This window comes from Montipora capricornis, chromosome 9, assembly GCF_036669925.1.
Source record: "Montipora capricornis isolate CH-2021 chromosome 9, ASM3666992v2, whole genome shotgun sequence".
Lineage (NCBI taxonomy): Eukaryota > Metazoa > Cnidaria > Anthozoa > Scleractinia > Acroporidae > Montipora > Montipora capricornis.
Window position 1 is genome coordinate 1735431 of NC_090891.1, and position 21471 is coordinate 1756901.

The 21471-nt window shown below is 38.9% G+C and overlaps 1 protein-coding gene and 1 long non-coding RNA gene across 2 annotated transcripts in view; both read left to right on the top strand.

Annotated features, from left to right (window-relative positions):
• Nucleotides 1–7101: 7101 nt before the first annotated feature.
• LOC138016351 (uncharacterized) lies at nt 7102–12829 on the top strand. Its single transcript, XR_011125771.1, has 3 exons — nt 7102–7220; nt 10969–10989; nt 12702–12829. It is a non-coding gene; the product is annotated as an uncharacterized lncRNA (long non-coding RNA).
• LOC138017101 (receptor-type tyrosine-protein phosphatase delta-like) overlaps nt 12824–21471 on the top strand; it is a 167960-nt gene continuing 159312 nt past the window's right edge. The window contains exon 1 of the mRNA XM_068864302.1: nt 12824–13018. Within this exon, the coding sequence (XP_068720403.1) occupies nt 12863–13018 (156 nt within the window). The 5' untranslated portion in view covers nt 12824–12862. The remainder of the gene's footprint in view (nt 13019–21471) is intronic.

Sequence of the window (21471 nt, forward strand, 5' to 3'; positions counted from 1 at the left end):
CAGTCAGGTGTTAAGCAAAGACAATTTCAAAATCTGAAGCAAAAATGAAAGTGATTTTTTTTTTCTACTTTCTCAAATCCCATAATACACCTTGTTTACCACGCAAAATTTTGCATAGGCATTGTTTTGGATTTCTCTTGGGACATCTTCATATCCGAGGAGAAATTGCAAACAATAATTTATGCACATTTTGGGGGTAAACAAGATGTATTATGGGATTTAAGAAATAAACTCTTCATTTAACTCTCATTGATGGGAAACGTGTTTTCTTTTTTTAGCCCAGATGAAATTCAGTAACGCAAAGAGAGGACCGATGGCATCATTTTTTTCTTTAGAAAAGTTGTTTATTTACGCGATTTGCATAAAGCATGGAGGATGCATTTTTTTACACGATGATACAACCATCAGCGTAATTGAACTATTCAAGTTCTGAAAATGAAACTCAAATTCGCTGTATGAATTATCCCTACCTTTTTTTGATTGCGAGAAATAGTCTACGAATATGTAAAATGCGCAGCGGGTGAAATCAATTTCCGCGTTCTAGTCTGTTTCAGGCGATCACTGAAGTGGATAGAGGTAAAGTCTGCTACGAGCCTAGAAGGCCCACCAGGCCGGCGCTTATCTCCGGTTTGTGTAGCATGAAGCGACTAGGAGTATTTCTACTCCCCCCTGGATGGGATGCTAGTGTTTCATCCCATACCGACAAAGGATATCCAATTCAATTTTATTTGCGCTGATGACAGACACCTTCCGTATCCGTTCAGAGCCAAGATGACGCATCACAAAAGCCGGCTGACGGTTAATCTTATTCCTGATTGCGTCAATAGCCTAAAACTTCCTCTACAGAATTCGACTGCGATTTTTTGAGCAGTTTTGAGGGCCACAAGTTTCTTTTCTCTCTGTTTAAACATGAGTATCTTAAATTTGTTGTTGGTCGTCTCGCTCACTGTTCTGTCTTATCGAGGGCAAGGGATTCATGCAACAGGTAAGCTCAAATTCGAAATATTTATTTTCCAATAAAGAGGATTACACTATATTTTCAGAGAAGCAGGCTTTACCGATATTTAAGAGAGGGTAGCATTTTACAAGAAAAAACGGTTTCTTTTAATACAAAAATATTAGCTCGCAAGTATTGTGCTTCATTATTTTTGCCTAATTGCAATTATTTTGGCATCAGATACCTCCTTCATCTCCTGCTATCGATTTGTCGTGTTCTCATTTCCCACTATCCTTGACTTGTTATTCACGGTTCGATTCTTAAATTAATTGAGGAAACTTTGATGATCAACGAAGGTTGAACCGTGCATGACTGGAGAACGGTTGGTTAACTCCGGTCAACTAATGAGTTCTTATCGGGGCAGAACAAATATTGCTAGTCTGTGGCTATTTTTGGTCATGAACGTCGTTCAACATAACGAGTTGCTTTGTCAGCATAGCCTGCGACATTCTTCTCGCCGGCTTCGCCGGCTCGCGTTTTCCGTGCCTACAAGTATCAGCATTAAGGTACCTTTTTGTTGATTTAACTTGTGTTGAACTGGCTTTCCAAGATTAACAGATTATAAGGCCGCTATAAGTAGTTTTGTACAATTTATGTCATTCCATAGTGTGTAATTAAATCATTTTTTCCTTTTCATCCCAACATGGAATGTACTAGTCGCCATACGGAAGTTCATTTCTGACCCATGACCGTTGTTTTTGTTATTTAGACAAAGTCTTTCTTTCAGAACGCGACAGGCTGAAGCGCTTTTTTCTTGCTTTCAGCCGGAACTTCATAAAGCTCCAAAATTCTGATCAGTCTTTTACCTTGTGTATGATATTTCGAGGAAAAAGATCGAGATATTTTCAATCTAAGTTTTGAAGACCAATGGATGTCAAACTGAAACAAACTGGCTATGACATCATGTACAACGGTTTGAAATTGAAATGTCAGTTACTACATTATTACCACGAGAAATGAGAAATAAGACCGCGTAGTAACTGATCTATCTCACTACTTTATGCCGCGCCTTTCCAGTCAATAGGGACTTTACGATCTACGACGGCGACGTCAACGAAACCGTCACTTCAAAATATAACTTTGCACTGTCGTGCGTTTCTTGCGGTTAGGCCATCTCCTTCGCTTCGTACAATGTGGGCGAAGTATCCTAAAAATAAATTGGTACGAGCGGTTTTAGAGTTAAAAAAGAGAATTGTAGATTCACATTTGTGCGCTCACGTCAAAAATCCTCAAATTCGGTAATTTCACGTCGTTGTTGTGTAGAGTACTGCACGAATTTTTGCTAAAATGCGTTCTGCACGTGCAGCACGATTATTTTTCCTCTTTTAACCAATGATATTCTTGTTTCGTGGCGTTCTCGTTGACGACCGTATAGTCTGGAAGTAAAAATTAAGGCACAGAAATGTAATAGATGCATTACACAATAAAGCTGTTTGAATATTGACTGGAAAGATGCGCTTGGTCTCCGGACGCCCATTCGGGGGACATAATTGAACATAAATGCAAGAAGGGAAATTTTCAGAAAATGTTTTTGTTATTTTCTGATTTGGTGTTTTCCAGTATATTATTTTTCGTGTTATAATGTTTATCAAAACATTGGATTTACCCGTATAAATCCAAGGGCAGCCCAAAAATCCAAGGGCAGTCCATAAATCCAAGGGCAGCCCGCCTGCATAAATGCACGGTTTCTTCCATAGACAAAAGGCAGAAGTGATCCTCACATTTAGAGCGGTTTTCAAATGAGTGTCGTAAAACCAAAACCAAAGTAATTACTTTGGCCAATCAAAAAGGACGCAGACAATTCGGTAAACCAATCAAAACTCGAAGTAATTACACGTAGCCGACACAAAGCGGGGGAAATTGTGCACACGCGAGCCATGATTGGTTTTGGTTTCACTTCTGATTGGTTGAAAAACTGGCGAGAGAACTTTGAACCAATCACTGAGTGAAGTAATTATAAACCAATTCGCTAATTTCTTTCGATACTCAATTGAAAACCACTCTATCGACAAATCAGGCAACTGAAAATTCAGGTGGCTTCGACGGGATTCGAACCCATGACCCTACCAACTTAGCTACGAAGAGCGGGTCAATTTAATGGACATTCATACAGTACCGGACGAATTTTCTACCGGTTGAATTTTGCTCATATAGGTCATTTAGGGGTACGAAATTTTAGACGCCTCGCCCTTAAAACGTTCAAACGCCAAAATCGAGGACGAATTTTTAGCCGGTACGGTCGAAAATTTAACCGGCGAGCTGTAAACACTTTGACCACCTAAAGTTTGCGTGACAAAGGCGTGGCTGCCATGGATGCGTGGTAACTCAGCTTTGGATTGTAGCGCTTTCGCATGAACACATGGTAAAACCATTGACCAAGGTTAAACTTAAATCCGGTTCGTCAGTTCCGTGTGAACAGAGCGAAAATGTTGTACGTTTCCGTGCCAACAAAATGTCCGTTCAAATTTTTCAACCAGTAGAAAATTCGTTCGGTACCGTGTATGAATGCAGCCTGCGTAAATGCTAAGGAGTGCTGAGAGCGCATGCAGCCTTACATCTTTCCTCACTTATAATAACAACAACATTAATTCTTGATTTGAACACGAAATTGGGTTAAGGCATAAAACATGCTTGCGTGTAGTGTTTCTAAGCAGGAATTTACAAGACTAACTATAATGTATATACACGTTAAGAATTATCCACTTAACCTTACGTAAAAGTTCTCGTTGGTTTCTTCCAATAAAATTGTCTCTTCAGGATTATCATTGTAATGATCGGATGCAGTTTTCGAAAGCACAGCGCCACGATAGCTGGACGAGTTTGACCAGTCATACAAAGGGAATAGAAGCGACAAATTCAATCATGTTACCTCTTTCGTGATATTTAGTATTCTTCTGTGAGTCCGTGTTTGAGAATAATGCTGGAGTTCTGCCACTGCTCAACCAACTGAGCCACCGGTGCGCGGTGGAAGAAAAAACTTAATTGTTAGCAATGGAAACGAACCTCAGACCGCGACTAAACACATTGACACATTGACAGTGTTTTGACCAACTGATTGATTGACTGATTTAGCCCTGAATCACAAACTACAAGGAGGCTCTGCCAGGGTAAATTCCAACAAGCGACGTGACCCAAAAAGTAGCGACAGCACTTAAAGTGAAATCGCGATAAACGACATCCTTTCTTTAAATTTCCGACAGCAACGGTCACAGCAGCGTGAAACATTGACAAAGCACCGACTCGAGACCTTTTCAAATTCAGACAAGCGACACGGGACCTCTTCCCCCCCTCCCCGGCAGGGCCTCTACAAGGCACTTACTCGACCCCCAAAAAGGAAAAAATAGGCACAAGACGTGTGCATGTGTCACGGTTCAACATTTATTAAGGTACGGATGGATGGATGTCGAGCAATTAAGTTATGAATTAATGGATTTCGAGCAATTTATTCTAGGAAAGGACATAGTCCCGATTAGGATATCATTTTCTGGAAACTGATCAGTTGCTTGAATTAGATATAGCGAGTCTGTGAGAGGATACGTAAAGTTCTACAAATGCCCGCTTTTTCCGTCCTAATTACTAGCATTACAATGATTGAATTACTAGCATTACAATGATTGGTTCTTGGTTTTTATCGAATCAAGTTACCCAAAAATGAATTTATTTTGCAACGACTGTCTACATTACGTGTTAACAAAGATAGAGATAACCTGGATTCAGTTAGTTTATCCTAATATCAATGAGGTGGTCAAAATTCCTATTTTCGTTCGTTCATTCGTTCGCTTTTGTGTTTCTCAAGTTTATCTTTTACGAGATTTTAGGTTCGTTTGTTCACAACTTTGTTTTGCAGCTGGAGGGTGTTTAGATTTTCAACCTCTTATTTATGTCACTGTGTAAATAGTTCACGATACCAAGATCAAGGCGTGCGTTGTTCAGAGGAAGCATAGCGTCAATCGCAAATTACGATTTCTATTCGGTTTCCCCGATTGCTTATAGATGACCCGCCGGCTTTCCTAAGCAGTCCCCTCTATTAACTCTGTGCTGACACAAAAGAAACGCGACCAATCCATCGGCGACCCGGTTGTGCATGCTGCTAACAAGAACAATCGGGATGCTTGTTCATGCAATAGTCGAAATAGTGTCACGGAAGCCGTGACACAAAAAAACTAACGCTGAAAGGGAAATTATGAACGGACATAGTAACGGTAAATTTAAATTTGGCGGTTGTCAGTGAACAAACATTTATTTTCTTTTTTATTTCATCAAGTTTGATGATGGAACATATAAAGGTGATGTTACACAAGCCGATTTTTCACGCAACATTGCTCTGTTAAAAAAAGCTGTCTCGTGTTACATGACGCACAGGGCGATTTTTAACGTTCTGAATCGCTTTCAAACACCTGTTGTCGCCCGAAGTTTCTTGGAGTTGGTGCGTGCAACACTCCCGCCGCTGACTTTTAACGCAACATCGTCCCAGAATGCACCACGGAATACCGAATTAAGATTCCTGTCCGTGTAAGTTGGATCAAACGGCTTTATTTGATCGGGGTAATTAAAAGTTTAAAGCCTAAATATTTTGAGCAAGAGCCGATACAACGTCGATTTGATTTAGTAATGTTCTATACTTCTGCGTTGTATCGGCTCTTGCGTAAAATATTTAGTTCCGCTTTATATTTGTCGAGCAAGACCCTAAGCTCAAATGCTGAGAACATTGATGCGTTAAAAATCCTCTCGTATAACATATCGTTGCCGCAACAAAGTTACGTTAAAAGTTGTCTCGACTACCATGGATTAAAAAATCGGCTCGTGTAACATCACCTTAAATTAAGCTGAAAATCTCTTTTTAATTAATTAATTAAGGCCGGTGAATAATAATAATCATCATCATCGTGGTCGTTGTCCTCATCGTTATCATCATCATCTTCATCATCAACATGATCATCATCATCATCATCATCATTATTATTATTATTATTATTATTATTATTATTATTATTATTATTATTGTTGTTATTACTATCGCAAAATTGCCAAAACTACAACTCCCCAGCTATGGGAAGTGTCTCAAATATGCAATATTCACGGGAAAAATCAAATATTTAGCAATTCTGAAGGTCGAGGAGGGTGTTATCCACCAAGGCCGAAGGCCGAGGTGGATAACATCCTCCGAGATCTGCAGAATTCTTAATATTCTATGAAAGCCGAATTTAATAATTGCTTTATTATTCATTCAAAATATTTTCTTCACTCAAACTTCTAAATCTACTCGCAGCGATTTTTCTGCTCAGCAAAAATAACACAATCTCGTCCCCAGCTTTTTTCGGTCAACGGTTCAATAATTTGCAGCGGGCTGCACTTTTGACGTCATTGATTCAATATGACAACGTTTCTTTCCAAATTTGGTGAACAGCAGCTGGTTATGGTGAATTATGCGTGTGGTTTTAACCAATCAGAAACGGGGAAATATTTTGAATGAATAATAATTAACAATTATTCCATGAGCGCGCGTTGGATATGAGATGGTAAATAGCCAACGAGGCGCGTGGGGCAAGTCCTCAGATGCGATGTTGTGTAATACCTTGGTCAGACAGACGCAGGCTTATCACAAAAAACATTTCTTACCTTTCCGCGTGTTTCTATGCTTCAAAATTAATCCAAACTTTCCACAAAAACGTTTTCTTTTTTGGCTTTATACCGAGAGAAATTTCCCTTTCTGCCGAAGAAACTTTTAGTTTAGCAACGCTAAGCCCAATCATTTACCATATATGGTTAAACTAACGTATATAAGCTGATAACCGAGATTCAGTGAACCAATCAGAGCACGAGAAATGCATTATCCGAGGTTGAGAATTTGATATATTTGATACCTGTAAAAGGCTAGGGAAACTGTGGACACTAGAATGGCTGTAGATAGATAGATAGATTAGTCAGCAGATAAAGCTCAGAAAATAGGCATCAGTGAATGCGGTAATCTTCAACAATTTCGTTTTGTTTTAAAAAATTATCCTATTCCACTGACATGTCCATTTCCGGTCACACCCTGTCTTAAAAAGTGATTGGTCAATCGAAGAATCTTCTTGTTACGTGTCCAAATACAGCCACTTCCCGTTGCAAGGAGCGCTCGTCTGGTTAGAAATTCCCAGTAAAATGGCCTTTTTTGTTCGGAAGTCCTCTTATTTGTGGACGTCTTTAATTCTGGTCATCAACATACTATCGCAAGGAACAGGTAAATTAGTTTTGTTTTCTTTTATCGTCGCGAGACGGTTCATCCGCGCTCTTGATTGTTCAGAGTGTGTGAAGCAGCTTTCAATAATTGTCACTGACTATCCGTTCCTGCTTCGGCATCGCATGAAAACGAGCTTGTTTGTTCATGAATAAATTTACATACTTGACGTTTTATTTAAGCTTACAACAGTTTAAACATTCCCAGAAGTTTCACAAAACATCCTTTCGTACTCACGCGTACATTTCAATTTCTAGTTAGAAGAGCTAGGGATCATTTGAAATTCTAGAACTTTAGAGATTAAAGAGATTTTAAAACCCCCAAAAGACCTTACATATTCTAGAGCTTTAGACTCTTAGACTCACAACATGGACCATGCATATTCTAGAACTGTAGAACGTTTAGAGATTTTAGAAGCCCCAGAGCTCCTCAGTCTTTTTAAAATAACTCTAAAGTAGAAGATAGCTATAGACGAGGTGACAAACTATCCCTGTGGGGCTTCTAAAATCTCTTAAGTTCTAGAATTTCAAACGATCCCTAGCTCTTCTAACTAGTCTCGCTTTTTCATTCAAATCTTAGCTTTCATGTTACGGTTCCGTTAACTACACTTTTTACCGAGATCGTGTGAAGAATATAGCACTCGTTTACTGATTAAGCCTAAGCGCTCGTTTCAGTGATTAGGATTTTAGCTTTCATTTTACGGTTCGGTTAACTACACTTTTTACCGAGATCGTGTGAGGAATATAGCACTCGTTTACTGATGAAGCCTAACTAGTCTCGTTCTTTTATTCAAATTTTAGCTTTCATGTTACGGTTCGGTTAATCACACTCTTTACGAGATAGTGTGATGAATTTAGCACTCGTTTACGGATTAAGCCTAAGCGCTCGTTTCAGTGATTAGACGTAAGCACTCTTTTAAAATTTTAGCTTTCACTTTACGGTTCGGTAAACTACACTTTTTACCGAGATCGTGTGAAGAATATAGCACTCGTATTGATTAAGCCTAAGCGTTCGTTTCAGTGATTAGGATTTTAGCTTTCATTTTACGGTTCGGTTAACTATACTTTTTACCGAGATCGTGTGAGGAATATAGCACTCGTTTACTAATGAAGCCCAAACGCTCGTTTCAGTGATTAGGCGTAAGCACTCTTAAAATTTTAGCTTTGGGGCTATTTAGCTTTCACCCTCCATACATGTTCAATGTACCTAAACGGATACGATTCGTCTCATAAAGGTGCAGGTCTGGACATTAGAAACTTCTACAGCATTCTAGAACTGTTCTAGTTAGAAGAGCTAGGGATCATTTGATATTCTAGAACTTTCGAGATTTTAGAACCCACAACATGGACCATGGATATTCTGGAACTGTAAAACGTTTAGAGATTTTAGAAGCCCCAAAGCTCCTCAGTCTTTTTAAAATAACTCTAAAATAGAAGATAGCTATAGATGAGGTGACAAACGATCCCTTTGGGGCTTCTAAAATCTCTAAACGTTCTACAGTTCTAGAATATCCATGGTCCATGTTGTGAGTCTAAGATTTCTAAAGCTCTAGAATATGTAAGGTCTTTTGGGGGTTCTAAAATCTCTAAAATCTCTTAAGTTCTAGAATTTCAAACGATCCCTATCTCTTCTAACTAGTCTCGTTTTTTCATTCAAATTGTAGCTTTCATGTTACGGTTCGGTTAACTACACTTTTTACCAAGATCGTGTGAAGAATATAGCACTCGTTTACTGATTAAGCCTAAGCGCTCGTTTCAGTGATTAGGATTTTAGCTTTCATTCTACGGTTCGGTTAACTACACTTTTTACCGAGATCGTGTGAGGAATATAGCACTCGTTTACTAATGAAGCCGAAGCGCTCGTTTTAGTGATTAGGCGTAAGCACTCTTAAAATTTTAGCTTTGGGGCGATTTAGCTTTCACCCTCCATACATGTCCAATATACCTAAACTTATACGATTCGTCTTGTCAAACCGATGGTTAATTGGTGCGAATGGCAGGATTGGTACCGATAGAAAATGATGTCATTCCAATGGTTTTATTGGTGAAAAACAAGTTCGCTTAAATTACACCAAGTAGAAACCCGCTAATAATTATGATTAGTACATACTAATCACACACAGTGGATAGCGTTGAACTCGCGCCTTGATTGGCTTGTCAAACTCCGAATATCCTGTGCTATTTACCTCCGAGCAACTCGGGAAAAAATGAAGTGAAGTGCTGTATATTATCTCACTGTTTTAGTATATACTAAAACAACTATTCACCTCAGTTTCGGTGGCTAGCGTTGGATATTTACCTTGCCGCTTCGCGGCTCAGTAAAAATCCACCGCTAGCCACTGACACCGAGGTGAATAGTTGTTAAATATTACTCGTTCTATAAGCCAAGCACACAAAACACGTTCGCTTTGACCAATAGAACCATTGGAATCACCACTAAAACCAACCGAGTCTATTTGTGAGTATTAGACAACCTTTCACAACATGGACCATGGATATTCTAGAACTGCAGAACGTTTAGAGATTTTAGAAGCCCCAAAGGGATCATTTGAGATTCTAGAACTTGAGAGATTTTAGAGATTTTAGAACACCCAAAAGACATTACATATTCTAGAGCTTTAGAAATCTTAGACTCACAACATGGACCATGGATATTCTAGAACTGCAGAACGTTTAGAGATTTTAGAAGCCCCAAAGGGATCGTTTGATATTCTAGAACTTTAGAGATTTTAGAGATTTTAGAACCCCCAATAGACCTTACATATTCTAGAGCTTTAGAAATTTTAGACTCGCAAAATGGACCATAGATTTTCTAGAACTTAAGAACTTATAGAGATTTTAGAACCCCCAAAAGACCTTACATATTCTAGAGCTTTAGAAATCTCAGACTTACAGCATGGACCATGGATATTCTAGAACTGTAGAACATTTAGAGATTTTAGAAGCCCCAAAGGGATCGTTTGATATTCTAGAACTTTAGGGATTTTTGAGATTATAGAACCCCCAAAAGACCTTACATATTCTAGAACTTTACAAAGTTTAGACTCGCAACATGGACCATAGATATTCTAGAACTTTAGAACTTTTAGAGATTTTAGAACCCCCAAAAGACCTTACATATTCTAGAGCTTTAGAAATTTCCTTCACTTTTAGTTTGAAAATGAATAGAGTAACGATTTGCATACTGCGATCAGCTCCTATCGTGCCGAAATTATTTGGTCTTTTGATTTTTATTGTAAAAGAGTCAAGCGGTTTCTGTCGCACGCCAAAACAAAAACATTGACTGAAGTTTTGCTCTTCCGCTAGTGTTCCATTCCAATGAAGAATCAATAAGCCTTAGACACCATTGTTCTGCTGTTTTCCTCTTATCATACGCAGTTCATTGTTTTTTTCATTGAAGAGAACATTTAGAGGCTTTTCTTGCGTCACGCAAGCTGATTTCCACTTGATAAGTTTTACACAATACTTAAGTCGTAGGCTTTAAATTTCGAAGTTCTTACATTGTCTCAAATCGATAAATTTTCTGGGGAGAGTTGTATCGCCTTAGCAGGAAGGAAAAAAGGGTATTTGTTTAGGACTTCAGACACCATTCTGAGTAGTTTTTTTTTTTTTTTTTTCGTTAAGTTCCTTACTTTCATTTCCATTTTCTTATTTATGAGAGCGTGAAGGTGATCATCTTAAGGCTGCTTATGAGCTTGGCTAATAATATCCGTTATACTGTAGTAATTTTGGTATTTCTCATTTCAATGTAGGAACACAAGCGTCTAGTAAAGGTACGGTTTCTTTTATTCCTTCCAAACAACAATTTTGTTACATCTGCAAGCTTGAAAGGACCTACATGTAGTCATATCAAGCCTTTTATTCAGCCCATGTCAGCAAATCCTATATCTGAGCCCACATTTACATAAGGCTGTGCATGATAAATTATGGAGACTGCATAGCTAGTGCGAAGTCCAGTGGAAATTTCCTGGAAATTGCATTTATAGTTTTAATATTATTAATCATCATGCAACAGCAATTAATTTCAAAGTTGTATGGTCTGAAACCTGGCCTTTGACTGAAAGCAAGGGTCATGTTGCACTGCCAGAAAGGGGTAAGGTCTGCTTATGAGCCAAGTGGCCCATTAGGCCGGAACTTATCCCAGTTTCTGTAGCATGATGTGACTAGGAGTATTTCTACTCCCCCCTGGATGGGATTCTAGTCCATTGCAGGGCTACCCCAAGCATTAAATTTGCCTGAGCCCATTTATACACCTGGCTGGAGAGAGGCTCTGTGAGCTCTCGAACACGGACCACTTGCTCCGGAGTCTAGCGCACCCCACACCTCAATAGAAACAAAAGAATAATCTCTGACCCTTTCCCTCCTACGAAAGGAATAATTATTGATTTTACTCTGTCTAATACCACACAATTTTACTTGTCAATGGGGGCCACTTCAGTGGTGAAGTTGGAACAGTCACAGCCAGGTGATCTGGTGACGTAATTTGGAGGACTGGGCACAAAAATTTTAACGCCGTATCCCACAACCGCGTGCGGCCTTAGGTTTTGTTTCCAAATTTCCTGCAGTATTTCCATCGCCAAAACTCAACAGGTCATTCCGTGTCTCCCACATTTCCTGTAACTGAATGAACATTCAAGTGGAAACTGCCGAGATCCAACCTCGCCTCTGCCATGTTGAATTCAGAAATAACATTCAAGACTGCGCGTGGTTGTGGGATACGGCGTTAAAATCTTTCTCCCCAGTCCTCCGAATTACGTCACCAGATCACCTGGAGTAGTGTTCAAGTCAGAAAACTGTCAATATTTTCACCTTGCCAATATGTAGTATTATTATTCATTCAAAATATTTCCCCGTTTCTGATTGGTTAAAACCACAAGCATAATTCACCATAACCAGCTGCTGTTCACCAAATTTGGAAAGAAACTTCGTCATATTGAATCAATGACGTCAAAAGTGCAGCCCGCTGCAGATTATTGAACCAATGACGTCAAAATTGCAGTCCGCTGCAAATTATTGAACCGTTGACCGAAAAAAGCTGGGGACGAGATTGTGTTATTTTTGTTGAGCAGAAAAATGGCTGCGAGTAGATTTAGAAGTTTGAGCGAAGAAAATATTTTGAATGAATAATAAAGCAATTATTGAATTCGGCTTTCGTGTAATATGAAGAATTCTGCAGATATCGGAGGATGTTATCTACCTCGGCCTTCGGCCTTGGTGGACAACACCCTCCTCGACCTGCAGAATTCTTCATATCCTACTCAGCCTCATTCAAATGTATGACAAACCTAACCCTTTTTAACACAAACCTTAACAGCTTCAAAACTACATGTACCTAAAGAGTTGCTGCATGTGCAGTACAGCTGCACTATGTGGCACGTACGATACAGATGCATGCGTGCCATTGTATTGGATGACGCAAAATTTCCTGAAAGGCCGAAAATTATTTTTATACTGTTTATTTAAAAGATATAAATGTTGGTTTCAGATTGCATAAATCAAACTCCTGATCTCGGGATGGCAAAAGGCACAATAGCTGATGCTGATATCACAGCCTCCACAATTTTGAATTCTGATTCACGCCCGAAATTTGCAAGGTTGAATAACAGCAAAGGATGGATTGCTGATGACAAGGATAAACACCCTTGGATGCAAGTGAATCTTCACGCAGCGATAACTATCACAGCAATAGCTACACAAGGTTTTGTGTACAGAGACAAGCAGTATTTTATCAAATCATATTATCTGAGCTATGGCGATGATGGAAACAATTGGGTAAATTATACCATTCAAGGAATGACAAAAGTAAGTCTGTAACATTGGTTTTTTTTTTACTTCTAAACTATTTTTAGGGGTACTGTATTTGGGTAGTCTATGGGGGTACTCCATGTTTTGTCCTCAACCTATCCAAGTGAAAACTTACAAGTGTTAAGAACTGTATCTAAAAAGAACCCCACTACATTATTAATATTATTAGATACTGACTAATACAGTAAAATAAGAAAAAACCTGCTTTTCAAGGTTGCTGTGTACAGTATACACATGTATGTATACTATACAGAGTTATATGTAAATGATCTTGCCTTGGAGTTGGAAAGTATGCAGGGCTTGAAATTGCGACCAATACAGTCACATTTGCGACTAAATTTTTCCCTTTGCGACTAAAATATCTGGTTTGTTGTCGCCTTCGCTCTTTCGAAACAAAAGGGTTAGCAGTTGCCACTTTGCTGCTACTTTTGCTAAAATAAATAAATAAATGACAAAATTATTTTGTTTCTTGCTGTGAATTTTCTCTGAAGATAGCGTTTACAATTGTAGAGTGATTTAGCTGCGATGTTACGTGCACAGCTCATTTGCCCATTTTCAGCGGTTTCTTTACACACAAGTATTGCGGGCTCATTTTTTTGCTAAACTGCTAATAACACAATGCAGGGCGGCGATTTTGCGACTAAAATTTGCGAAATTGCGACTAAATTTTCGTATCTCATCGCAAAATGCGACTGGATTTTTTTCGTTAATTCGAGCCCTGGTATGGGTGTTAAAATCCTCAAATTCATTCAGCAATTTTGATTGCTTCTCGATCATCTTTTAGCACATTATTCGATAACAGTACAGCTCTGCTATGACAATTAGTTACCATAATTAGTATATAGCTGTGGTGTAAGTGCATGTAGCTTTAATGTTCAGAATCCCTAAGATTGTAATTTAGACTTTCATCATGCAGAAAAAAACTGAGTATTCAAATAACTGGGAGCATGGTTATTTAAAGTATTGTACAGTACATCATAACTGCATGCTTTGAAAAGGGCTCATGTATTCATTTGGTCTAATGTGGAAAATTAAGTCAATATAACTCTCCCTGAGATAATCTGGGAGTCTCCCGGTTACTTTATGAATCTAATGGTCTCCTGTATGGACCACGTTTGCTCAAGAACCATCACCCGGAACCATCATGCGGTTATCTGTGGCTCTTGTGGATCACAATACCACATTAAAAGAGGCAGTTTTACTCTGAAGCAGCACAACACTGATCTACTTTCTAACCACCAAGCCTGGTACTGCTCACGCTGTACAATGTTCAACGATACATCAAACTCTGTCATCATCATCATCATCATCATCATCATCAATCTTTATTTGAACACAAAATGATGAACTGAGCCTAAATTACAGTAACTGCCTAACAATTGAAATAAGAGAATAAAATGCAATAAAAAATTAAGAGTAAAAAGATTTCGTAATTAAAGCGGTAACAAATCTTTCCCATTTAATAAATTTTTAAAATTACTCAAATTGGGACGCTGTCAGAAGAATGAGCAAAACAAATTACAGTGCAGCTCAGATATATACGAACTACGCATACGCGTATTATACGCGCGTATTTTGCGTATACCCGTATGTCTATACGCGCACATACACGCGTATATACGCGTATATACGCGCGTATATGTCTCTTTGTTATGCATTCCCATAAGTTTCTTTATATGAAGCATTGTTGGTCAAACAAAAGACCTGTTATTTTTATGGGAATGAAAAAGGCTTCAAAGCGAAATTTGCATATTGTTAAAACCTCATGCCGATCAATGAAAGCTATCATATTTCGAGTTTTCGATCACTTCGCAAATTCACCGGCAAACTTGCTCGATCTTAAGCTACCAAAAATGGAAAGAAAATTGAAACATTTGCTTGAAGTCCCTATTTCAACACGTGAACTTTATGTTTTTACAAGGAAAGTTCTGAGTTTCAGCATGTGTCGGCAAGTCGTTTGCGAAATGTTTATTGTCTGAATTTTGCGTTCTTTAAGATCCTCGTCGAAAAAATGATATGTCCGGTTATATTTGACACAGATCATTCATTCAAACGGTAAAATGCTCTTTCCTTGACGAAAAAATTACATGTTTATCAATGTTTCTAAGGTGCGCCGCTCACGTTTAGTTATTTTGTACTTCAAGGAAAAGTTCTGTGTTTTGGAACGTGTCGGCAAGTCACTTGCAAGATGTTTATTAGGGAGCTTAAGCACGTGCGTTTTTGAGATGCGGACGGCAACCGGAAGTGAGCTGTTTTCCCTTTTAACTTGTCTTCACGCATTTACATTTACATTGCAAAGCACCTTTTCTTCGTTGCAGCTGATTAGTATAAAAATCTGAGAGACACCACTGTCCTGGCACGCGAAAAATTATCTTCCGGTTGCCGTCCGCGTCTCAAAAACACGCGTGCTTAAAGCCAGCGTTCCGAAGACCTTGTCGAAAAAATGAGATCTCTGGTTATATTTGACACAAATCGTTCATTCAAACGGTAAAATGCTCTTTCTTTAGCCAAATACATAAAGTTGTTGATCAAAGTTTCTATGGCGCGCTGCTCATGTCTAGTTATTTTTTTACTTCACGGAAAAGTTCTGTGTCGGATCTGTGTCTCGGCACGCGTCGGCAAGTCGCTTGTGAGATGTTTATTGTCTAAAGCCGGCGTTCCGAAGACCTTGTCGAAAAAATGATATCTCCGGTTACATTTGACACAAATCGTTCATTCAAACGGTAAAATGTTCTTTCTTTAGCCAAATAATTGTTTATCAAAGTTTCTATGGCGCGCTGCTCACGTTTATTTATTTTTTATTTCAAGCAAAAGTTCTGTGTTTCGGAACGAGTCGGCAAGTCGTTTGCGAGATGTTTATTGTCTAAAGCGTTCCGAAGACCTTGCCAAAAAAATGATATCTCCGGTTATATCTGACACAAATCGTTCATTCAAACGGTAAAATGCTCTTTTTTTTAGCCAAATACATGTAATTGTTTATCAAAGTTTCTTTGGTGCGCTGCTCATGTTTAGTTGTTTTTTACTTCAAGCAAAAGTTCTGTGTTTCGGCACGAGTCGGCAAGTCGCTTGCGAGATGTTTATTAACCGCGCGGCCATGGGCCAAGCGCGGTTCTTGCTCTGCAATCGGTTTATTTTATTTTATTTTTTTCGTTTTGTCGGAGAGCTGAACCAGACTTCCACTCGGCCACATAGTAGGTGGGACTTCCAGTCACGCAAGTTAGGATGTTTATTCGCCAAAAAGCTGTTAAAACGTTAATGTACTTATAATTTTATGAATATAATCCGCTTTTTATTTACAACAAAATATGTATTTTTTGTGTCTTATTGAAATATGTAATCGTGACTTTTAAGAAAGAAAGCTAAGACTATTATGTCATAACAACGGTTACGACTGATGGTGCAATCGGAGATTTGACAACGGCTATAAGTAATGGTGCAATACCTTTGTGTGCAGCCATTGTTGTCAGTTTGTTGTGCTACAGATTGATCAAGTGATTTGGGCTCTATAGTCATCAGTGAATCAACAAGGACTGCTTTGGAATGTGTACTACGTTGCGACTATAGTGGTAAGAAAACAGATAAAATTTAGTTTTGTTGGTGAGCAGTCTCAAATTTCTATTCGGACATATAGTCAGTGGCACTTCGAATCACGCAACTTATGATGTTTACAGGTATTGGCCAAAAGCTGTTAAAACGTTAATGTACTTAAATTTTATGAATATTCCACTCTTTATTTAGTACAAAATATATTGCCTTTTTGTGTTATTTAAGCGGTTGATTCGAAGCGCGTATTGAGTACATAAAAAGTCATTATGTCATCCATGGAATGTGTCAAAGTTTCAACTTTCATTGGTAGGGAAATAACCACAGTACTAAACATAGCCGTGGATAACGTAATTCTTAAATTAAGTGACGCGTGTGACTACGAGGCCTTTACTCGTGTGAAAAAACCAATAAATTTAATCGCGACTTTTAGGAAAGAGAGCTGTAAGTTGTTAAAAGTGTTATTATCGTATCGTTCATATCCATAGATATCCTGATGACAGTCCCAGATTAATTAAGACCATTACGTCATCGGAGATTCCTCGGAGATTTCACCTCGGCTCTTAGTGATATTGCAATAAGTTCATGTGCATTCGTTGTCAGTTATTGTGCTACAGATTGATCAGGTGTTTTTGTGTCTATAGTTATAGTGAATCAACAAAGACTGCTTCGGAATGTGTACTACGTTGCGACTATAAAGTGGTAAGAAAACAGATAAATTTTCAAAGCGCGGTTTTAAGATCTGAAAGACCTTCTTGTTGTATAAAGCGTTCCGAAGACCTTGTCGAAAAAATGTTATCTCCAGTTATATTTGACACAAATCGTTCATTCAAACCTCTCGCTCTCGCTCTGTGGCAAGCTGTCAAGCCATTGAAAACAACAATGACCTGTTAAGAAAAGAGGAAACAATAGGTTAGCTCATGCATACTAATGAGGCATACATGCGTATATCCATACGCGTATACGCGTATTGGGCTGACGCGAATTACGCGTATATTTTGGTTCGGATATATCTGAGCTGCACTGTAAGGCAAAAACAGAAAAAGTGCCTCTGAAGAGCATAACGATCTGCTACATGTAAGAAACAAAGAAAAGAGGCAATCCTTTAGAAAGCCAGCTATCTCACTCATACATGACACAACCTAACAGGCGTGCAAGAACAAAAAGAACCTGGGCCTGGGTTAAAGCTTTATAAGCAGAATCACTCACTTGTCCCCCCTACAAGCCTATCGGTTGAAAATTAAATTGATGCAAATGCGTGAGGCCTAAAGGTCATATTCACATTACTGCAGAGACAGGGTTTTCGAGAGTTTTGTAATTAAAAGTAGTGGACATATTTCTGTAAGCACTGAACGTAACATTTTTGGGGCAGCAAGGTGACTTGCAATTTGGCGCAAGCTACCTAGGGCGGTCTGGGGTCATGTCCCCCAAGGAAATTTTTAAAATAGAACACTCAGAAATGCTGTTTCCAGTTTTTCTGGAACCCAAGAATCACTAACGAAAATAAAAAATAAAACAAACCCCTCAAATATTGGCATCAAAGTACCGGACATGGAATGGGAAACCACCGGCCAAAACATCCAGCCTGCAGCCTCAAATGAAAACCCTGGCCTCTTGCAGAGAAAATCAACACCAAGAAACTACATGGTACACATATATCATCAAGACGAACTATTTTCTTGGAAGAAAAAATACATGTATCACACAGTAGTATGAAGGTCCAAATCTAAAGTCTCATAGAACAAAAACCATTGTTAATTAAATGAACTCTTACTGGAAGTGCCTAAAAGAGGCGTCTATTCAAATATTTACTTGAGAGAGCAAAATTATAACAAAGGAAAAGGAAAGCAGACCACGTACAAGGAGTCATGTAGGCCTATCTGCCCCATTACTTTTGTGAATGCTCCCCAAATACAGGGGAAACTCCAGCTTGTTTCCAAGCATCTGGAAATATTCCTGTGGTGATTGACAGATTTATTAAGACAGTGAAGCTGTGAGTAACTTATACACTGTAGGTGCCTCCTCTTTTATTAAACGTGCAGAAATATGTCAACCACATGATGCGATCACGATTTTACAGCACATCTTCAAAATTATTCATAATTTCCCGGATTATTTCGATAGCACTTGGACCCAGGTGGCGTGTACCAAGTGCACACAATGAAAGGTTTCAATTCCATGTTATCCTCTAGGAGGTCAATGAGCTGCTTACATGTATAATGAACTGAATCCCTGATAAATTTAACAATCGATGAGTAACCAGGTGGCATAATTGATAAAAAAAGGTAAAAAAATATATGTACAGAGAGGTGAAAAAATAACGAATGAATATAAATAAATACAACAAATACAAAAGGAATGCTAGTATGAAAATAAAATGCTAATAATATGGATAAGACTACAATAAAATCGAGTATTGTCTTGGCAGCTGCTTGGAATTATTGTCTGCCTAGCTAGTAATTGCTGTGTGCCAGGATTCCAGCGTTTTTCTTACGCGTGAATTGCCTCTATCGATGACGTGTGCATTCTCAAAATCAATAGTGTGGCCTTCGAGCCACGCATGACTGGCAACATTGGAACCATTGGTGGAAAGACCCACCAGACTCCCAAAATGGCTTTGCGGTTTTACCATACATGTACATCAAAAGGGTCACTGAACCACTTACAAGAATTCTAAACAATAACGGCATCCGAGCCGCCACCAGACCGGTTAAGACCCTGCAACAGGAATTTGCGTCCCCCAAATCAAGACCTCCACCAGATCGGCAAACGAACGTTGCATATGAAATCCCCTGTGCGGACTGCACATGGAACTACATCGGAGAAACGGGTAGATGCTTACACACTAGAAAAAAGGAACACATACGAAACACCAAAGTTTTTAAAAGTGGTTCCAATGTTGCCAGCCATGGGTGGCTCGAAGGCCACACTATTGATTTTGAGAATGCACACGTCATCGATAGAGGCAATTCACGCGTAAGAAAAACGCTGGAATCCTGGCACACCGCAATTACTAGCCAGGCAGACAATAATTCCAAGCAGCTGCCAAGACAATACTCGATTTTATTGTAGTCTTATCTATGTTATTAGCATTTTAATTTCATACTAGCATTCGTTTTGTATTTGTTGTATTTATTTATATTCAGTCGTTATTTTCTCACCTTTCTGTACATATATATTTTTACCTTCGCTTTTTACACCTCACTTTTTAAAGATTGCAGACTGGCAATCGAAAGCTCAGTGTTTTTAAATTTTTAACCAGAGAACGTCTTTTTAACTTTTCAATTATGCAACATGGTTAATCATCGATTTTTAAACGTATCCGCCAAGAGGCCGGGCTGGAAGCCCTAAAACGGACACGTACCATGGAAAAAACGTCTTATAAGCTTGAATGGAAAGGGCAAGTAAACACTGTTTGAGAGCAAGAATTTCTATCTGTCATAGCCAAATTCGATCGTTGGAGAATACTCTTGATAATTCTTCGTCACGTTTAGCAAACCTAGTTCTCGATGACATCTCGTCTGCGATGTCCCAATTCCTGAAACATAGGGCTTACTCAGTCCGATCTACTATTAGCTACTATTGAAGCACGACATGCTAACAAGTTTAACAATCTTAGTAAGGAAATCGAGGCGAGCCAACCTTCCACTATCAACAAAGCAAACTGGGTCGTCAATGTGTCAAAGAAACCACTTTTGGTTGAACGTTCCATCCTTGAGAAAGGCCCGAAGTTTGCACCAACGCCGGGAAAAATCCCAACCAAAGATATCGTCGCTGAAGTTGAAGCAGCCATCGTTCGTCTTCCTGAGGACACCAAAGATTCCATACGAACAGCAACGGCCTCAATTCTTCACAGGGCCCGTTTACCACCGCACAACAACATTTCAAAAGCTGAAAGGAAAGCATTAAAAAGCTTGAAGGAAGATGTCTCTCGTGTTATCATGAAAGCTGACAAAGGTAATAATTGTTTTGTGGTTATGGACAGAACTGACTACAATGAAAAAATGGAAACTTTACTCAGCGATCATCAGACTTACCAGTTGGTTCATAAATCCCCGTTTGCTAAGATCGAGAGAGAACTGAACCACAAGCTGCTGGATCTTAATAAGAAAGGAAAAAATCGATGGTTCTACATACTACAAACTACGATCTACGCACGCCATTCCACCCGCCATACGAGGCTCAATCAAACACCATAAAGCAGGTCACCCTCTTCGGCCCATTGTGTCTTGCATTGGTTCTGCTTTATATAACACTTCTAAATTCCTGACAGACATCTTGACACCTATTCAGAACCTTAATGGCTTTTCTGTTTCTAACTCGATGGACTTTGATCTGTTTGCATAATCTGTTTGCATAATTTATCTTCGCTAAAGTGTCCTAAAATTTTAGGGAATGATATGTCCTTTTCAGAAATTGCTAGCTGAGCATTACCTTCTAAGAACTTCCAACCAAACCATTTTCTCATCCAAAAGCGCTAGGTGACATTGTTAAGTGCCAAAAATTGCAAGAAAACCCCTTCCAAACACGTAAGGAACTACTTTTTCCTGGTTACAAATGTTTTAGGCGATGTTTTAGTAAGGAAATCATAGCTGTTAGGCAACATAGAACCGAAATTGTGAGAACAGTTTAACTCTCCCAAACACATATTTTACCAAAGATTATCATTGGGTGCCCCTGCCCAATGGACCTCAAAATCGCCCATTTGAACATCTGAGGAGCTCAGGCTTCTTCAACGCATTTGTTGATCCGACATATTGGGAACAACCAAGTCACCTTTGAATTATTTTGATGCCGACCACAATATTTACATTGAAGTTTATACGACTCAATAGAACCAAATGTGGTGGAGTTTGTAAATAAGCAGATTTTTGAAGCCCTGGAGTTAATACACTGTTGCACAGCTA